The sequence below is a fragment of the Halichoerus grypus genome, chromosome 7, assembly GCF_964656455.1.
Source record: "Halichoerus grypus chromosome 7, mHalGry1.hap1.1, whole genome shotgun sequence".
NCBI classification, from domain to species: Eukaryota; Metazoa; Chordata; class Mammalia; order Carnivora; family Phocidae; genus Halichoerus; species Halichoerus grypus.
In genome coordinates, this window is record NC_135718.1 from 61,484,072 (window position 1) to 61,500,124 (window position 16,053).

The window sequence follows — 16,053 nt, forward strand, 5'->3', positions numbered from 1 at the left end:
TCCTAGGTAATCAAATAGGATTCTTGTGGAAGTTGCCATATTCTTATATTACCTCGTCCCCTGGACACCTAAAGAATTTGTTCCACTAGATTTTCAAGCTTAGGAACACAGAGTCTGTCAAGAAAGTTTTAAGTGGTTGTAACTAATGTGACATTCAGGAATTAACCAAATAATGTAAGTCTGCAGAGAGAAGTAAAGCAGTCAAGCCTGAAGAGGCAGAGGGAGAATCTGATTATCTTTGAGCCTCAGGTCCCGTATGTTCTTAGACCCACCTACACTGTAGCCCTGCCCTTCCTGCACCTTTCTTTTGATTCCAATAAATTATCCCTTTTGGCATTAGCTAATCTTAAGTGGCTTTCATCACCTGCAACCAGTGAAAATCCTAACTACAACTAGATTACTTAGTGACTGCCCCCACCAAGAAATACCTCCTACTTCCACATACTAACTGCTTTAAAAATACAGATTCAATATTGTCTTTTTTCCCAAAGGAAAACAGTATTACCTTCTATTACTTTTCATGTATTTATTTCCGTGCCCTTGGGGAAAGCTGTACGTAAAGATGACAAGAGGAACACCATAACAAACACGATACCAAAAAGGCAGAGGAAAATGTAATGTCCTCTTGAACCTTGTGGTAGGGTCTTCAATAGAAAGCAAAGGAGAAGCTGCATTTACTCTCCCTTCCCCAATAAATTCACTGTAAGTCTCCTACAGGCAAGTAGTATCTCCTAACAGTAAAGTAAGTACTGAATTGACCTGTCAAACTAATGTAATGTAATTATACTTACGATAACTGTTCAAGTGTTAGAGAAGTCCAAGACCTGTTTTTGATTTTAAGTCTAAGGATCAATTTCTCCCACATGCAGCTCTGCTGCATCTTTTTTCCTACTTCCTTTCCAGTGTAGCTTACTTTTCTTCAGAACTGCCACCATCTGCTGTGAAGACAAACTGTAGGATACAATCCACCAGTGAGTTGTGAAATCAATTTAGTGGGTCAAAACCAGCATTTTAAAAAACCTAATAGTAAATATTAGAGTAAATATTTAAGCTCTAATAGTAAATATTAGAGTTTAAAAAACCTAATAGGAAACATTATATAGTAAATAATAGTAAATATTACTCTAAAAGTTTTAAAAAATATTTGTAATAGTAAATATTAGAGTTTTGTTTTGGGTGAAATTTATGAGAGCCCCTGCATTTTGCACAACTTCAAGAGGCATATGCAAAATGTGGCAGCTCTGCAGTAATATATACATATGTATGTGTGTACTGGTCATTACATAAAAATCTTACTGTGGATCACAGTCAAAACAAATAGGCAAACACTGATCTAACAGTAACATCACTATTTTAATGAGAATCTTGCTTTCAAATCCCACTATCACATTTACTTGGCATTTCAATTCTTCATCAGTAAAATGGGGAAATATACAGCTACTAAGAAGATAAATAATACAGATGACCCTTGAACAACATTGGTTCAAACTGCACAGGTCCACTTATACGTGGATTTTTTTTTCCAGTTACAGTGTAGTATTGTAAAGTATTTTCCTTATGATTTTAGTATTTTCTTTTCTCTAGTTTATTGTAAGAATATGGTACATAATACATATACAATATATGTGTTAATCAACTGTTTATGTTATTGGTAAGACTTTCAGTCAACAGTAGGCTATTAGTTAAGTCTTCAGGGAGTTGGGAAAACTGGACAGCAACATGCAAAAGAATGAAACTGGACCACTTTCTTAAACACCATACACAAAAATAAATTCAAAAGGGATGGAAGATCTAAATGTGAGAAAGGAAACTATCAAAATCCTAGAGAACACAGGCAGCAACCCCACTGACATCAGTCGGAGCAACTTCTTACTAGACACATCTCCAGAGGCAAGGGAAACAAAAGCGAAAATGAACTACTGGGACTTCAAGGAAACAATCAACAAAACTAAAAGGCAACCTTCAGAATGGGAGAAGATATTTGCAAATGACATATCTGAGAAAGGGTTAGTCCAAAATCTATAAAGAACTTATCAAAATCAACACCCCAAAAACAAATAATCCCAGTTAAGAAATGGGCAGAAGACATGAATAGACATTTTTCCAAAGAAGACATCCAGATGGCCAGCAGTCACATGAAAAGATGCTCAACATCGCTCATTATCAGGGAAATACAAATAAAAACTACAGTGAGATATCACCTCACACTTGTCAGAATGGCTAAAATTAACAACACAAGAAGTAACAGGGGTTGGTGGGGATGCGGAGAAGAGGGGAACCCTCTTGCACTATTGGTGGGAATGCAAACTGGTGCAGCCACTCTGGAAAACAGTATGGAGGTTCCTCAAAAAGTTAAAAATAAAACTACGCTATGACCCAACAACTGCACTAGTAGGAATTTATCCAAAGGATACAAAAATAGTGATTCAAAGGAACAATGCATGCCAATATTTATAGCAACATTATCACAATAGCCAAATTATGGAGAGAGCCCAAATGTCCATTGACTGGTGAATGGTTAGAAAAGATGTGGTATATATATATACAATGGAGTATTTAGTCATCAAAAAGAATGAAATCTTGCCATTTGCAATGATGTGGATGGAACTAGAGAGTATTATGCTAAACGAAATAAGTCAGTCAGAGAGACAAATATCATATGATTTCACTCATATGTGGAATTTAAGAAAAAAAAAAACAGATGAACATAAGGAAAGAAAAAAGGAGGGAAGCAAACCATTAGAGAGATTCTTAACTACAGAAAACAAATAGGGTTGCTGGAGGGTAGGTGGGGGGTGGGGGGGCGGTGGACTAAGTGACAGGTGTTAAGGAGGATACTTGTTGTGACTGAGCAATGGGTGTTATATGTAAGTGATGAATCACTAAATTCTACTCCTGAAACTAACAGTACACTATATGTTAACTAGAATTTAAATAAAAACTTGAAACATTAAATAAATAAGACTATTAGGGTCATGGAAACAGAAATATTTAAGTTTATGTAAATACTGGTAAAATAACAGAGGCATATTTAAATTATGTTCTCATGTATTAATAATATTCTTTATGGGGGGGCGCCTGGGTAGCTCAGTCCGTTGAACGTTAGACTCTCTTGATTTCAGCTCAGGTCATGATCTCAGAGTCGTGGCATTAAGCCCGCATCAGGCTCTGCATTCAGCAGGGAGTCTGCTTGAGATTCACTCTCCCTCTCCCTCTGCCCATCACCCGCCCCACCAAATAAATAAATAAATCTTTTTAAAAAATTATTTATGATTATTGTTGAATATACAGAAAATGTGGAAATAATAAAGGAATATTCAGAAATTTAAGGAAGGTAGTAATGTTCTAAATAAAAATTGACAATATAATCATAAAAAAAGTCTTTGGAGAGTGAAAAGTTATACATGGAGTTTTTGACCAGACAGGAGGCTGGCACCCCTAATCCTCACATTGTTCAAGGGTCAACTATATGTGTAAAGTGCCGGATGCCAATCCTAGCACTTAGTAATTGTTGGATAAGTCTTAGTGCTCTACCACCTTTCCCTAGAGTGCTTCCATTGGGCCCAACATAGCTGTAACAGGATGAACTTGAAATTTTTTAGGGCAACAAGGAAGTGGTTCAAAACAGCCTCTTTTTTACCTTAAAGATTTTACTGCCACCATAAGTAAGATGGGATAATTATATAAGGCTCCGGGTATGTACAAGGCCATTCTCTGGAACACATATCTGATTCCTTGTCTTAGAAGAGAAATGACCACTCTAGAAGGAAGCTCAGTTACTCAACAAAACATTCTCGGCACTTAATAGAGCCAAACACATACAACTGTGGCCACATAGTCACATGGACCCTGTCCTTAAGAGTTTGCAGAGTACGTAAACAAAGCATGAGCAACAGTCATGTGTAAATTAAGGTCTGACATCACTTCCCAAATAGGCAGTAAACATATCAAAGAACTACAAATTATCTCATGCCAAGTTTTGACATTTGCTACCAGCACTCACTTTGACAAATTTAAATGGAAAGAAATGCCTAAATATACACTAAGTAGCTTTATCAGTTATAATTTTTCTATATTAAAAATTGACCAAAGAAAAAAAACTGATGAAACAAAACTTATTCAGTCCAAAGACTAGTTATTCCTCTGCCCAACAATGGAAATATGATTTAGTTTTTCTTTTGACCAATTTCAAAAACCAGAGAACTAGAACACAGTATCTGTATTATATATTTAAATGACTATTTTGAACCAATCTCTTCTGTATCTTAAAAATCTACCGCCAGGAAATAAGCACATAAGGCCCTTACTGCAAACCTTCCATAAGAGAATCAATACTAAAGCAAAGGCACTAATGACACAGAATCCACAATTCAATATAAATAAGGACCATACTAAAATGAAAATGGTGAGTACTGTACATTAATTCAGAACTATTGTTAGAAAAGGTCATGATATTAAAATAAGTTGTGATCCACCAATCTAAGTAATTACTTAGTTTCTCTCAGTCTAGGCTTATTTTTCTGTAAAACTGGGAAGCAATTCTTCCTAAATTCCAAGGATGCTCTGAGGACACATAATTATAAACCTAGGTACTGTAATAAGTCCTTATACAACAAATCTGGACTACACTATAATGTCATTAGAAAAAGCCTATATAAACTACTGGGATTTTCACAGGCACTCATTAAATCATAGCACTGAGAACTATTTCTCACGTTTAGTCAACTGGATACTAAGTTGGTTAACTGCTGACATAAAAAAAAGTGATAGTCTTAAAAAAACAACAACCATCTTTTAAAACTGAGTGACAAATTCAGAGGCCTCTCATTGGTACTTAGCACTTCATGATTCAAGTAAATGTTTATCTCTGTCCAACTGTTATCTTCCAATAAACAGCTAAGCTAGAACTCAGATCTTTCAAATCTCCAACGGTAAGAATTCAAGATGTCAAATTTCTGATACTTGTCCACGTATATTTTATGGCTGGATTGTGGAACTATGCTAGCCTGCTTGACAAGGCTCTAGCCAACATTCTCCTCTATAGAAAGATAATACTACTGTCACCATTTAACTAATTTTTCCTAAACTGGTGATTCTGCTGCTCCATCTACAACTGTCACCCAGCTCCAGTCTTCTCATAAGCTACCACACACTAGTGGGGCAGTTGGCTGGCATTATGTTGCAGCCTCTAGCCAAATAAAGTGACGCTAACTGGAACTGAACCAATGGTCATTTTGCAAGGACACTTGAACTTTGAAGCACTCTGTAAATTGCTGGTTATTTCTAATAATATTCCTGTGAAGTTTCAGTATTGAGCCATCTATTATATTTCACTGTAAACTATACGTCACCTTAAAAACAAAAAAAGTGCAAGATATGTCCCTGGTTTTTAAAAACTCACAAATCTTGTCCAATTCTTTTTAAGTGTAAACAACTCTTACCAATGGGGGCAAGCTCCACTTAAAACTGGGAGGCGCTTCTCAGAGCAGCTAACCTGGCAGCGGTTATTTGGGAACAACAGCTATAGGTCCTAGAATCTTAGGCTTTTCAAGCGCAGCAAGCCCAAGCCTTCATTTTACAAATGAGATTTTAAATTAAGAGCTTATGGTTTGATTACTATGATAGCTAACTCTTACATTGTACTAGGTACAAGGTACTGTTCTAAGCCCTTTACACCTATTTACTCCTTTAATCCTCACAACAAACCAGAAACAGGGTGAGGTCAACTAATTTGCCCAAGGTCACAGAACTATTAAGTGACAAAGCCAGAACTGAAATCCAAGCAGTCTAGCTCCTGAATCCTTATTCAAACCACCAAGCTCTACTGCGTCTCTATAGAATGGCTTAAATGCAGCCTAGGGCTCTTCCACGACACTAGGGTTCAGAGTTCCAACCTGAGAAACTAATTCTTCCTACCTCCCTTTCTCCAATGCCACCATCGCCCACTACCGCAAATAAACTGCAAACTTGTGACTCCAAAAGTTCCTCCTGCCTGTCTACAACCTTAAATAATCTGACTTCTCTATCCAAAATAGGTACCCTCTAAGAAACCGAAAGATGCAGTAGTCAGTCAGTAGTCAGAAAAGAACTTGTGTTGCTCGCTGCTGTTTTAATGGGAACATCTGAAATGCCAATAGCCTGTGAGCGAGCGCTTTTTCTGAGAAGGGCAAACACCTACCGTATTTTCATGATGCCTAAAGTGATGAAACGGAGCTAAAAACAGGGACGGCCCTCTTTTTTATCCAGCTGTCTCTAACTTATTCGAGAAGGGAGATTCTCAGTTTATGCATCTGAATGTAGATGAGAAATGGGTGGAGGGGAAAATGGGGGTGGCGAGTATTACTCCAACTCTCCAAACTAAGGAGGCTCAGACTTCAGACCCTATGTGTTAGAAGTTAAACCCAGCATTACACACCACTGCTGCCTGGCCGGCTTCAGTGCCCCTCCAGGCTGCAACGAGGTGGTTACGTGGCGCTTGGAGGCATTTCCTCCAGCCTGAAGAGGTGGCGGCTTTCCCGGCTGGTGGAAGCCCCTCGCTCAGGGCACTGCGACAAGGGGAGCCCCGGGGCGGCGGGAAGTGGGACGTGATAGCTTCCCGGGGATACCAAAGGGGGCAACTTCTGGGGCTGCTTGCGCGGAGCCGCTGGGGGACCACGCCTGCTCGCCTCCCCTACCCCTCAGGCCCACCCCCGCCAAACCCGCCTCCCGGCCTCAAGGGTCTGCAGCAAGCCGGAGACGCGACCGAACTCCTGAAGCAAGAGCTCCCGAGGGCGGACACGACCCTCTGTGGGCTACTCACCAGGTTGAGGGGTCCTTCCATTACTTCCATAGACCCCGGGGTAAGCGGCGGCCTGAGGAAGGGGAGCGACGGCGCCGGGGCACATGGAGGAAAACAGTAGTAAAGGGGGCGACGCAGCGGCGATGGCAGCTGCCCCTCTCCGCGCCCCGGGAGCCAGCAGTGGGCGCAGAGGGAGCAACAAACGCACCACTTCCTCCTCCGGTGGCGCGCCGCGGGCCCGCCCCCTGCGCCGCGGGCACGCACGCGTCATGGCGTCACACGTGGCTGGTTCAAGGTGGGAGTGAGGACCGGGGAGTGGGTGGGGCTCAGGGAAGGCGGGGCACGGACAGGCGTACACTTGCTCCTGGGCTATCTTTCCTCTCGCGAGAGGCGTGTCTTCAGCTTCTTGAAGTCTTCTCTGACGTCACGTGGGGGTGGACCGCCTTGTTGAAATTTAAGTAAGATGGCTGCCTTATGCTCTGGGCATCTCCCATTTTCTGCCCCCGTGAGTTTTCGCAAAATCCCTCTGCTCTGCTACACCTTCTCTTGCTCTCCCGTTCCTACCTTTATTCTTGCATCTGATTTTTTTCAAACAAAAAAACATCAGATTTGAGCAATGCTAAACCATGCGCTGGACTAGACCTCCACCTGGAGGGAGACAAACGAATGATAAAGGGCTCTGCCCTCTAGATGATAGCAAACTAATTAGGAAAGTGATATGGGTTACAAATAGCCAAATAGAATACTTGATTAAGCTAACAATTATATGCTAAACCACTCTGCTAGGTTCTTTCCGTCAAGGAATTCACTGACAAAAAATAATTGTGATTTATGTTGTAAAGGGAACAGATAGGAGCTGGGATAGAGGCACCATGAATTGGACGGCTTCAAGGAAATGAATTTGTTCAAAAGCCATGTGATCTTGAAAGAGGATCCCAAGCTTCAGGTGAGGCCCCAGCCTGGGCATACACCTTGATTGCATACTTGTGAGATCCTGGGCAAGGACTCACTGAAGCCACGCCCAGACTCCCAACCCATGGAAATTGTGAGATAATGAGTGTGTGTTGTTTTAAGCCACACATTTGTTATAAGGCAAAAAGAACAACAAACTATTACAGACCCCTTGGAGGTGGTAGATAAACTGTAAACGTGGGTGGTAAATCCATGTCACTGCCCTAGTGAATTTCCAGTGGCTGGCTGTGCAGTGGACCAGTTTAATAAACTTCAGTGACAGCTGGACAAGGGAGGAGGAGAGTATGATGTATTCAAGCACTCAACTGTGTTTGAGGGAAACTTCGGTCAGATCAGTAAAAGAGAGGACATGCTGGATGTACACAACCATATCCAAATGGTGACACAGACATTGCATCCACCAGCCCTAGTTTCTGCCACTTGCTGTCACCCTGTTGGCCCGCCTAGCCACAGGCTATGAAGAGCATGCTGGAGATGGCCATGTCATCAAAGGAAAAGGGCAGAGGCCTACAAAGACTTCAGAGCTCTCCAAGCTGATTCCTTTGAAAGTTGGGAAACTTGCCACTGGCTGTTTTTACTACTTGTAGGTTTGTATCCCTTCAGACACATGGACGACTTCTTTGCCTTTGGGAAAAGCCCATTTATCTCCTGAGACCATCAGTGGGGGGTTATAGAAATCCCCAGGCCATCATAGTTGGGAACACAGTGGACATTCCTACTATTGAGTCAGAGATGAGAAGAGCTCAGCACTAGGTCTCTGCTGCAACTCAGCAAGATGGAGCCAAAGGCCTTTGGGAGAACATTTATTTTATTTATTTTTTAGGATTTTATTTATTTATTTGAGAGAGAGAGAGCATGAGCAGGAGGGAGGGGCAAAGGGAGAGGGAGAAGCAAACTCCCCACGGAGCAGGGAGCCCAACCCAGGACCCTGAGATCCCGACCTGAGCCAAAGGCAGACGCTTAACCAACTGAGCCACCCAGGTGCCCCTGGAAGAACATTTAAAAGCTGCAAAGCTTTTTGTGCTTTCTGTGGCTCACCTGGAAAATGCATTTCATGTTAAAGAATCCATTCCTAAATGGGCCACTACCGATGGACTTGCCACATCGGAGAGGTTCCTTTGTTTCTCTAGAATTTACCACAAGGCATTCAGACATTCCTTGTATATTAGCTGCTCTAATCTCATACCCATCTATAGCATCATAATCGTCCAGTCTCTTCTTGAATGCTCACTACACCAATCCAAGAGTGATCTGTTGTGATCTGTTTTTAATGATTAGGGAATTCTTCCTTTATTTGAACTGTAATCTGTCTTCCTGTGACTGCCATGCCCTAAGTTTGTATAAATCCCTGTAACACCTATGTGTGAACACATGCACAGTCTGTTCCCTGCTATCAAAATGTAGTGTGCATACCCTTGACTCAGCAATTCCTACAGAAATAGTAGCATAAATATAGAAAATAAAGGTATGTGAGGAAGTTCACTGGGGCTTTGTAATAATGCTTTTCCTAGTTCTGGAACGCTCAAGTGAATCTAGAAGGACCACTTGGCAGAGACGTTGTAGAAGACATTGCTGCATCAAGTGGGAGCTTGAAGTGATGACCTCAGGAGTTTGTCCAGTTACAGTCCTTTGTTGTACTCAGTTACAGGAAGAGAGGAGAGCAGGCCCTTCTGGTCTCCTGCTCCATCATCTCTACCTTTGCTGATCTCTCCACTCCATAGGAGTTCCGTGGAGAAGGGGATCAGGATAAGGCCAGTATCGGGAAGCTTCACATGGTCCTTGAGGTGTCTGGGAGCCCCTTTGACTATGCTGTAGAAAAGGGAGTCCAGTATGCCTCTCACACCTGCTGTTCATAGACTTCCCAGTGAATCCATCCAAAGCACTGCCTCTTCTGTAGTCATGAAACCTACGGGCCCTGCCAAAGGGTCAAGAACGGGGGTAGCGGGGCACCTGGGTGGCTCAGATGGTTAAGCCTCTGCCTTCGGCTCAGGTCATGATCCCGGGGTCCTGGGATCGAGCCCCGCATCGGGCTCCCTGCTCCGCGGGAAGCCTGCTTCTCCCCCTCCTTCCTGCTCGAGCTCTCTCTCACTATCTCTGTCTCTCTCAAATAAATAAATAAAATAAAATAAAATAAAATAAAATAAAATAAAATAAAATAAAAGAACGGGGGTAGCAGCAGGGGCAGCAACAACAGTGCTGCGTGCAAGGTAGCAACCAGGTCTGCAGGCCCAAGACGGATCAACACAGCAATGTCAGGAGCAGCCAGCCCTAAGGGCCCAGGAGGATGAGGAGCCAGCACAGTTATGGCAGAATCATGTAAGTGGTTCTGGCAGGTGCTTTACACACGTCCTTGAAAGGTACTTCCAGACCTGATGCACAAAGAATTACAACAAGGTGGGGGAATTGTTTTGTATCCAAGGAGGGTGGCAGGTATGGGGGTGCTTCTAGCTGTGATTTTCTCTATTTTACCATGTCTGAGATCAGGTGATCTTATCGTCACGATGCCAGGTGGCAGTTAGTCGCGTTGCCTTAGAAAAAAACCTTTAACCAAGTTTCTTTCATTTATGTTTACCTTTTTATGTATACACAAGAGTGATATGGGGCAAAAATACATCTAAGTCTGAAGGACCAGCCTCTTTCACTACATATAAAATAAAAATTTAAGTGATGAAAACAATGGCTGCATTTCAGAGAAAACCAGTTTAAGGTGGCATAGTTGGCATGTAAGTGGATAATAACCCTCTTTCCTGTACTTATTCCGTATGAGGACTCATCTTCCTGCTTCATCGATCCTTGCCTTGAAAGGAACCGCCAAATCCTTCCCTTTTCCAAGTTCATCATGAACAAAAAGTAACACTGCCCTTAACTATAGGGGCGCCTGGGTGGCTCAGTCAATTAAGTGGCCAACTCTTGGTTTCGGTTGAGGTCATGGTCTTGGGGTCTTGGGATCAAGCCCCAGGTCAGGCTCCAAGCTCAGCAGCAAGTCTGATCCAGGATTCTCGCTCTCTCTCTCCCCCTCTCTCTCTCTCCCTCTACACCTCCCCCCACTCTCTCACACACAAATAAATAAATAAATCTTTAAAGGGGCACTTAGGTGGCTCAGTCGGTTAAAGTGTCTGCCTTCGGCTCAGGTCATGATCTCCAGATCCTGGGCTAGAGCCCCGTGTCGGGCTCCCTGCTCAACGGGGAGTCTGCTTCTCCCTCCCCTTGCTCGTGCTTTCTCTCCCTCTCTCTCTCTCTCTCTCACTCACTCTCAAATAAATAAATAAGATCTTTTAAAAAAGTAAAAATAAAATTAAAAAAGGACTTCCTTTACCTTTAAGTGGAGACTATAGTTTTGTTTTTTTTTTTAAGATTTTATTTATTTATTTGACAGAGAGAGAGCACAAGTAGGCAGAGCAGCAGGCAGAGGGAGAGGGAGAAGCAGGATCTCCCCTGAGCAGGGAGCCCGATGTGGGACTTGATCCCAGGACCCTGGGATTATAACCTGAGCCGAAGGCATACGGTTAACCGACTGAGCCACCCAGGTGTCCCTAGTTTTGTTTTTTTTTAAGACCGAGCATGATGTTGAACAGAGGTAAACACTATCTCGCTTCAAGTTGATTCCAGTGCTTCACAAAGATTTGAATTTCTTCTTTTTCCTAAAACTTTTCTATCCCCATTTCTCAATAGCAATGGTTTAACTTTGTGTAACACTTTGCAGGGTTCCAAGCACTTACATGTACGCTTGCTCATTTAATTCCAACAGGCTCAAATTAGTGACTTGCCCAATGTCATAAAACTGGTAAATAGCTGAACTAGGTCTGAAATCTAGGTCTGTCTGGCCATAAGCCCAGTACTCTTTCCACTACAAGCAGCTAAATATCTACTGGAGTGACGTCGAGTGTTGGTAATAACAGAAATAGACTGTTAGGGTAACCCACTGTAATTACATAGGTTATTTTGGGTTTTCCTAAATTCACAGTCCTGAGTACCAAGAGATTCAAGCTAAAAAGGGAGTTGCTATTGTTAGTGGCTCTATTCTCCTCTGGGGTATTTGCCAAGAACTATTCACAAACCAGACTGGGCAGGAACAGGCCATGTGAGGGAGGGGGAGGGTAGCCCTGAGGTCACAGGCTCTAACTCCTTGGACTCTGAGCCAAGCTGTCCAGTTGCTTCAGCATGAGCCAGGATGAAGAGAGTCAAGTTAGGCAGGAGTCAGGCATTCTATTCAACAAAGTTCAACAGAGGGGAGGCCAAGAAAGTAGAATTTCAGGGCAGGTTTCTTATCCAGTAAGCTGATACCTGGGAAAAGTCAGTCAAATAAAGGCAGAAAGGCAATGATTCGAACAACTTTGTATCAGGTTAGTGTTTGTCAAACAAGGGAGCAGAAGAGAACTCTCCAAAATCCCAAAATGTCCTTGGACCATGTATCTGCTGTTGCATCAGCAGGGCTGCTTCGTCTCCATCTAGAAAAAATAACTTCCCTGTTTATTCGTGGTATCTGGCATGAGGGAAACCCTTTATATATATATATATGGTTTTTATTTTTCCTTTCAAAGTAACCTCTACACCCAATGTGGGTCTCGAACTTACAACCCTGAGATCGAGTCACATGCTCTACTGACTGAGCCAGCCAAGCGCCCCCATCTCTCTCTCTATTTTTTTACAAGCACTTCAGAACACTGAGGTATCTCTAATTAAATCCTCTTCAACCATTATAATCACCACCCCCGATTACACAGACCTCAAACTTCCAGTTCTACCTCTTGCTCTGACCCTTTGCTGCAAAATGCTGGCCCATCTGGACTTTGTTTCAAACAGAGGGGGTCACATATTGGGAAAGGATCATAGGAATCCTGAGATGTTAGAAGATAATAGGGTTTGGTTACTCTTAAATAAATATAGATGAGGGGAGACTTAGAAACGGAATGGTAAAGAAGAAATGATTGAAGTCATAAGGCAGAAGTTTAGAGATTGTTCTTCCTTATGTTTCTAGGAGAGATTTACCTCCAGCTTCCTTTTAAAAAAGTATTTCCCAAAGTTGTCAAGATTCGCAAGTCCATTGTTAATCTCTTTAGTCCCTCTGTGCCCATGCTTCCTGCTCCCATTCCACCTAAGCGACACTAGCATCGGACACCTCTCACCGACAATCCTGGGATGCCATGTGAGGGCTTCAGGGAAGGAAGGGGTCATTGCAAAGTAACACAGACAAAATATTCAATTCCTTAATTGAATATTTTACCTCTCGCTTTCACTGTACTCTTTACTTCTGAGATGGTCTTTTTCACGTCTTTATGCTTTCCCCACCCTTCAGGGAACTGGAAAACCCTCTGGGAGCTTCTCTTTTAAAGCCCTGTAGGCAAATGATTCCAAAACAAACAAAAAGTAAGGGAGGGGGGAATATGGGGAGGGAGAGAGGAAGAGGAGGGAGAGAGAAAGAGAGAGTGAGAGAGAGAAGAAGGAGGTGGAGGAGGAGGAGCAAGAGGAGAAGAGAAGGAAGGAGAGAAAGAAAGAAAGAAAAAAGAAAGAAGAAAGAAAGAAAAAGAAAAGAAGGAAGGAGGGAAGGAAGAAAGAAAAAAAAAAGAGGGAGAGAGGGAGGGAAAGAGAGAAAGAGAGAGAGAAAGAAAAAGAAAATATGACAAATTCATTATACTTTCTATCCTGATGTATTTACATCATATGCTGTTGACATCCAGTCCAGAAGCAACCGTGGGAAGAATGATGCAACCTCAGATGTGAGGACCTCGGGACTGTGGCCAGAGAATTTTCACAGCATACATGGAGGCTGGCCAGACTTCAACCTTGGCCAGACACTTAGGTTATTCCATGCTGAATTCTCTCTCTCCAGTTCTAAAACCTGCACAACTCTGACTGACTCTTACATGGCTTGACTGCCATATTCATCACACTATTCTTTTTCAGTTCAGGTTTGCGGGGGAAGGAAGAAAAGTAACTGGGGAAATAAACCAATTGGAGAATTTTTGGTCACAATGCTGAAATAATTTACAGAACTCTCTTGAATTTTTCAATTATCACAGAGCAACTACTACTTGATTAAATTGTAATTATTGGCTGTGTTTTACAGGAAGCATATTTTATAATTGTATAAACCATTAAAGCCTTTTTTGCATAGATGCACTTTGTATACCTCATATGAAAAATTTCAAATATATTGAAAATTATAATAGTATAATGAACATCCATATACCCAAAACCCTGTATTTAGTAGTTAACATTTTACCATATTTTCTCCATCTATTTGCTAAAATTTTTAAATTATAAACAATATATTACTTCCCTCTAATTACTTTAGTATTCATCTCTAAAAAATAAGAGCATTTTCCCTACTTTAATGTGACTTACTATAATACCTTAGGTGTGCATAATGGAAGTAACATCAGTTACTTAACATCAACCTATATCATAGTCAGAGTTCCCCAACTGTCCCCCAAATGCCAAAATTGTAGCAAGTCAAGATCCAATCAAAGTCCACACGTTGCATACGATGGTTATATCTCTTAATTCTCTTAATTTGCTTCAATCTAGATAAATCCTGACTCCGTTTTTTTTTTCATGACATTTACTTGTGGAGGAGACTTGGCCAGTTGTCCACTCTCCCACTCTATTTTTGATCATTGATCACACTGTCTTTTAAAATCATCAGATGTAGGAGTGCCTGGGTAGCTCAGTTGGTTAAGCATCTGCCTTCAGCTCAGGTCATGATCCCAGAGCCCTGTGTTTGGCTCCCCGCTTCTCCCTCTCCCTCTGCCTGCCGCTCCCCCTGCTTGTGCTCTCTCTCTCTCTGTCAAATAAATAAATAAAATCTTTAAAAATAAATAAATAAAATCATTGGCTATAGATATTAACTATACTTTCTTCACATATCACTTATAATAAGCCTTAAAGTAAATAAAATAAAGAATAGCAAATTCTGACTTTATAACCAAGAATCTTGTGCCACTTATTTTAGTGGGTCCTCTTTTTGTTGGGAAATAGCAGAAACCAACCTTGACTAGATTAAATCAAATGGGAAATTTAGCTGAACTTGTTAGTTATGAATTGCATTTTCCTGCATGTAATATAAAATCCCAGAGTAAAAATGACTTAAGTAAGATAGAAGTCTGTACAAGACATCTAGAGGAGAGCAGTCCAGGCCTGTCCTGGCAGAGACATAGCAGGGGCCCAAACTATCTCTCCACTGTACACTCAGTTACGTGGCTTTCATCTCAAGGTTAACTCTCAACCTGCTACCTCTTCCTTTGCTTTGATCATCCGTGCGCTCCAAAGGAGTAGTGCATCCTCAGGGACCATTCTCATCAACAACTTACACCTCTCCCTTTTCTTGGGGACCTCAGTGCTGATTTGAATTAATTATAATCCTTGGTTCATGACCAAATGTCATTAGTAATCCATGCATGGAACTTTCTATTTATTTGTAACTGATGTATTTAGAATATAATAAGTGCCCATGCACCCACCACTACTACAAAACAAAAGTAATATGAACATTCCTGTCCATGTATTTTGGAGCACATATGCATGCATGGCTGCTGAGCATCTATCTAGGACTAGACTAGAACTGCTGGCTCATGTGTGATGCGTTTATGTTCAGTTTTAGTAGATATTGCCAGTTTTCCAAAATGCTTATATCAATTTACACTAACCCTGGCAATGAGTGAAAATGCCATTTGCTTTAAATTGCTGTTGATACTTTGCATTTTTTGTCTTTATCATTTTAACCATTCTATTGATAGGTAGTTTGCCTTACCATTTAACTCTTTAAACTCTTTAAAAGTTCCAAAAGTCCAAAATCCAGTACACCTTGAAAACAAAAAGTTTTTGTATTACTCATTTGGTGGCAAGACCTCTCTTGAGCTATCATGAGACTATTTAGTCTTTCTTTATCCCACTTGGTGTTATGTTTACATGATTCATTGAAGATTTCTTAATGCATCCATTTATTATGAGATACTGCCCCAGTCTCTGTTCTGTGATATGGAGTAAAAGCACCATATTAGCTTTGAAAACTCAGAAAATTCTAAATTCCGAAACAGATTCAACTCTTAAAGTTTTAGGTAAAATTTCGTAGGTTATCATAGAAAAAGTATAACCTTGGAGTCAGATAAACTTGGGTGTCAATCCCACTTCATTCAACCTCTTGAAACTTCAGTTTTGTTTTTTTAACCTCATCTCTAAAGCAGGGATTGAAATAACTAGCTGATAAGGCTGTGAACATCCTTACTCGTATGACTCACACATCTAAAACTCAATATATTGAAAACTGAGCTCACCATCGTCCCCGCCCCCGACCATCTGTTTCT

The 16,053-nt window shown here is 41.4% G+C and overlaps 1 protein-coding gene across 4 annotated transcripts in view; it reads right to left on the bottom strand.

The window, feature by feature from the left end:
- Window positions 1–7,027, bottom strand: part of NRBF2 (nuclear receptor binding factor 2) — a 33,379-nt gene extending 26,352 nt beyond the window's left edge. For 3 of the 4 annotated variants that reach the window (XM_036086490.2, XM_078077665.1, XM_078077666.1), the window contains exon 1: window positions 792–929. Coding sequence is in view for 1 of the 4 variants with exons in the window: in XM_036086492.2 (XP_035942385.1) it covers window positions 6,800–6,884 (85 nt within the window). In the remaining 3 variants the exon portion in view is untranslated. Of the gene's footprint in view, window positions 1–791; window positions 930–6,799 lie in introns of those variants that run through there. The other variant, XM_036086492.2, reaches the window with a different exon arrangement.
- Window positions 7,028–16,053: the final 9,026 nt, after the last annotated feature.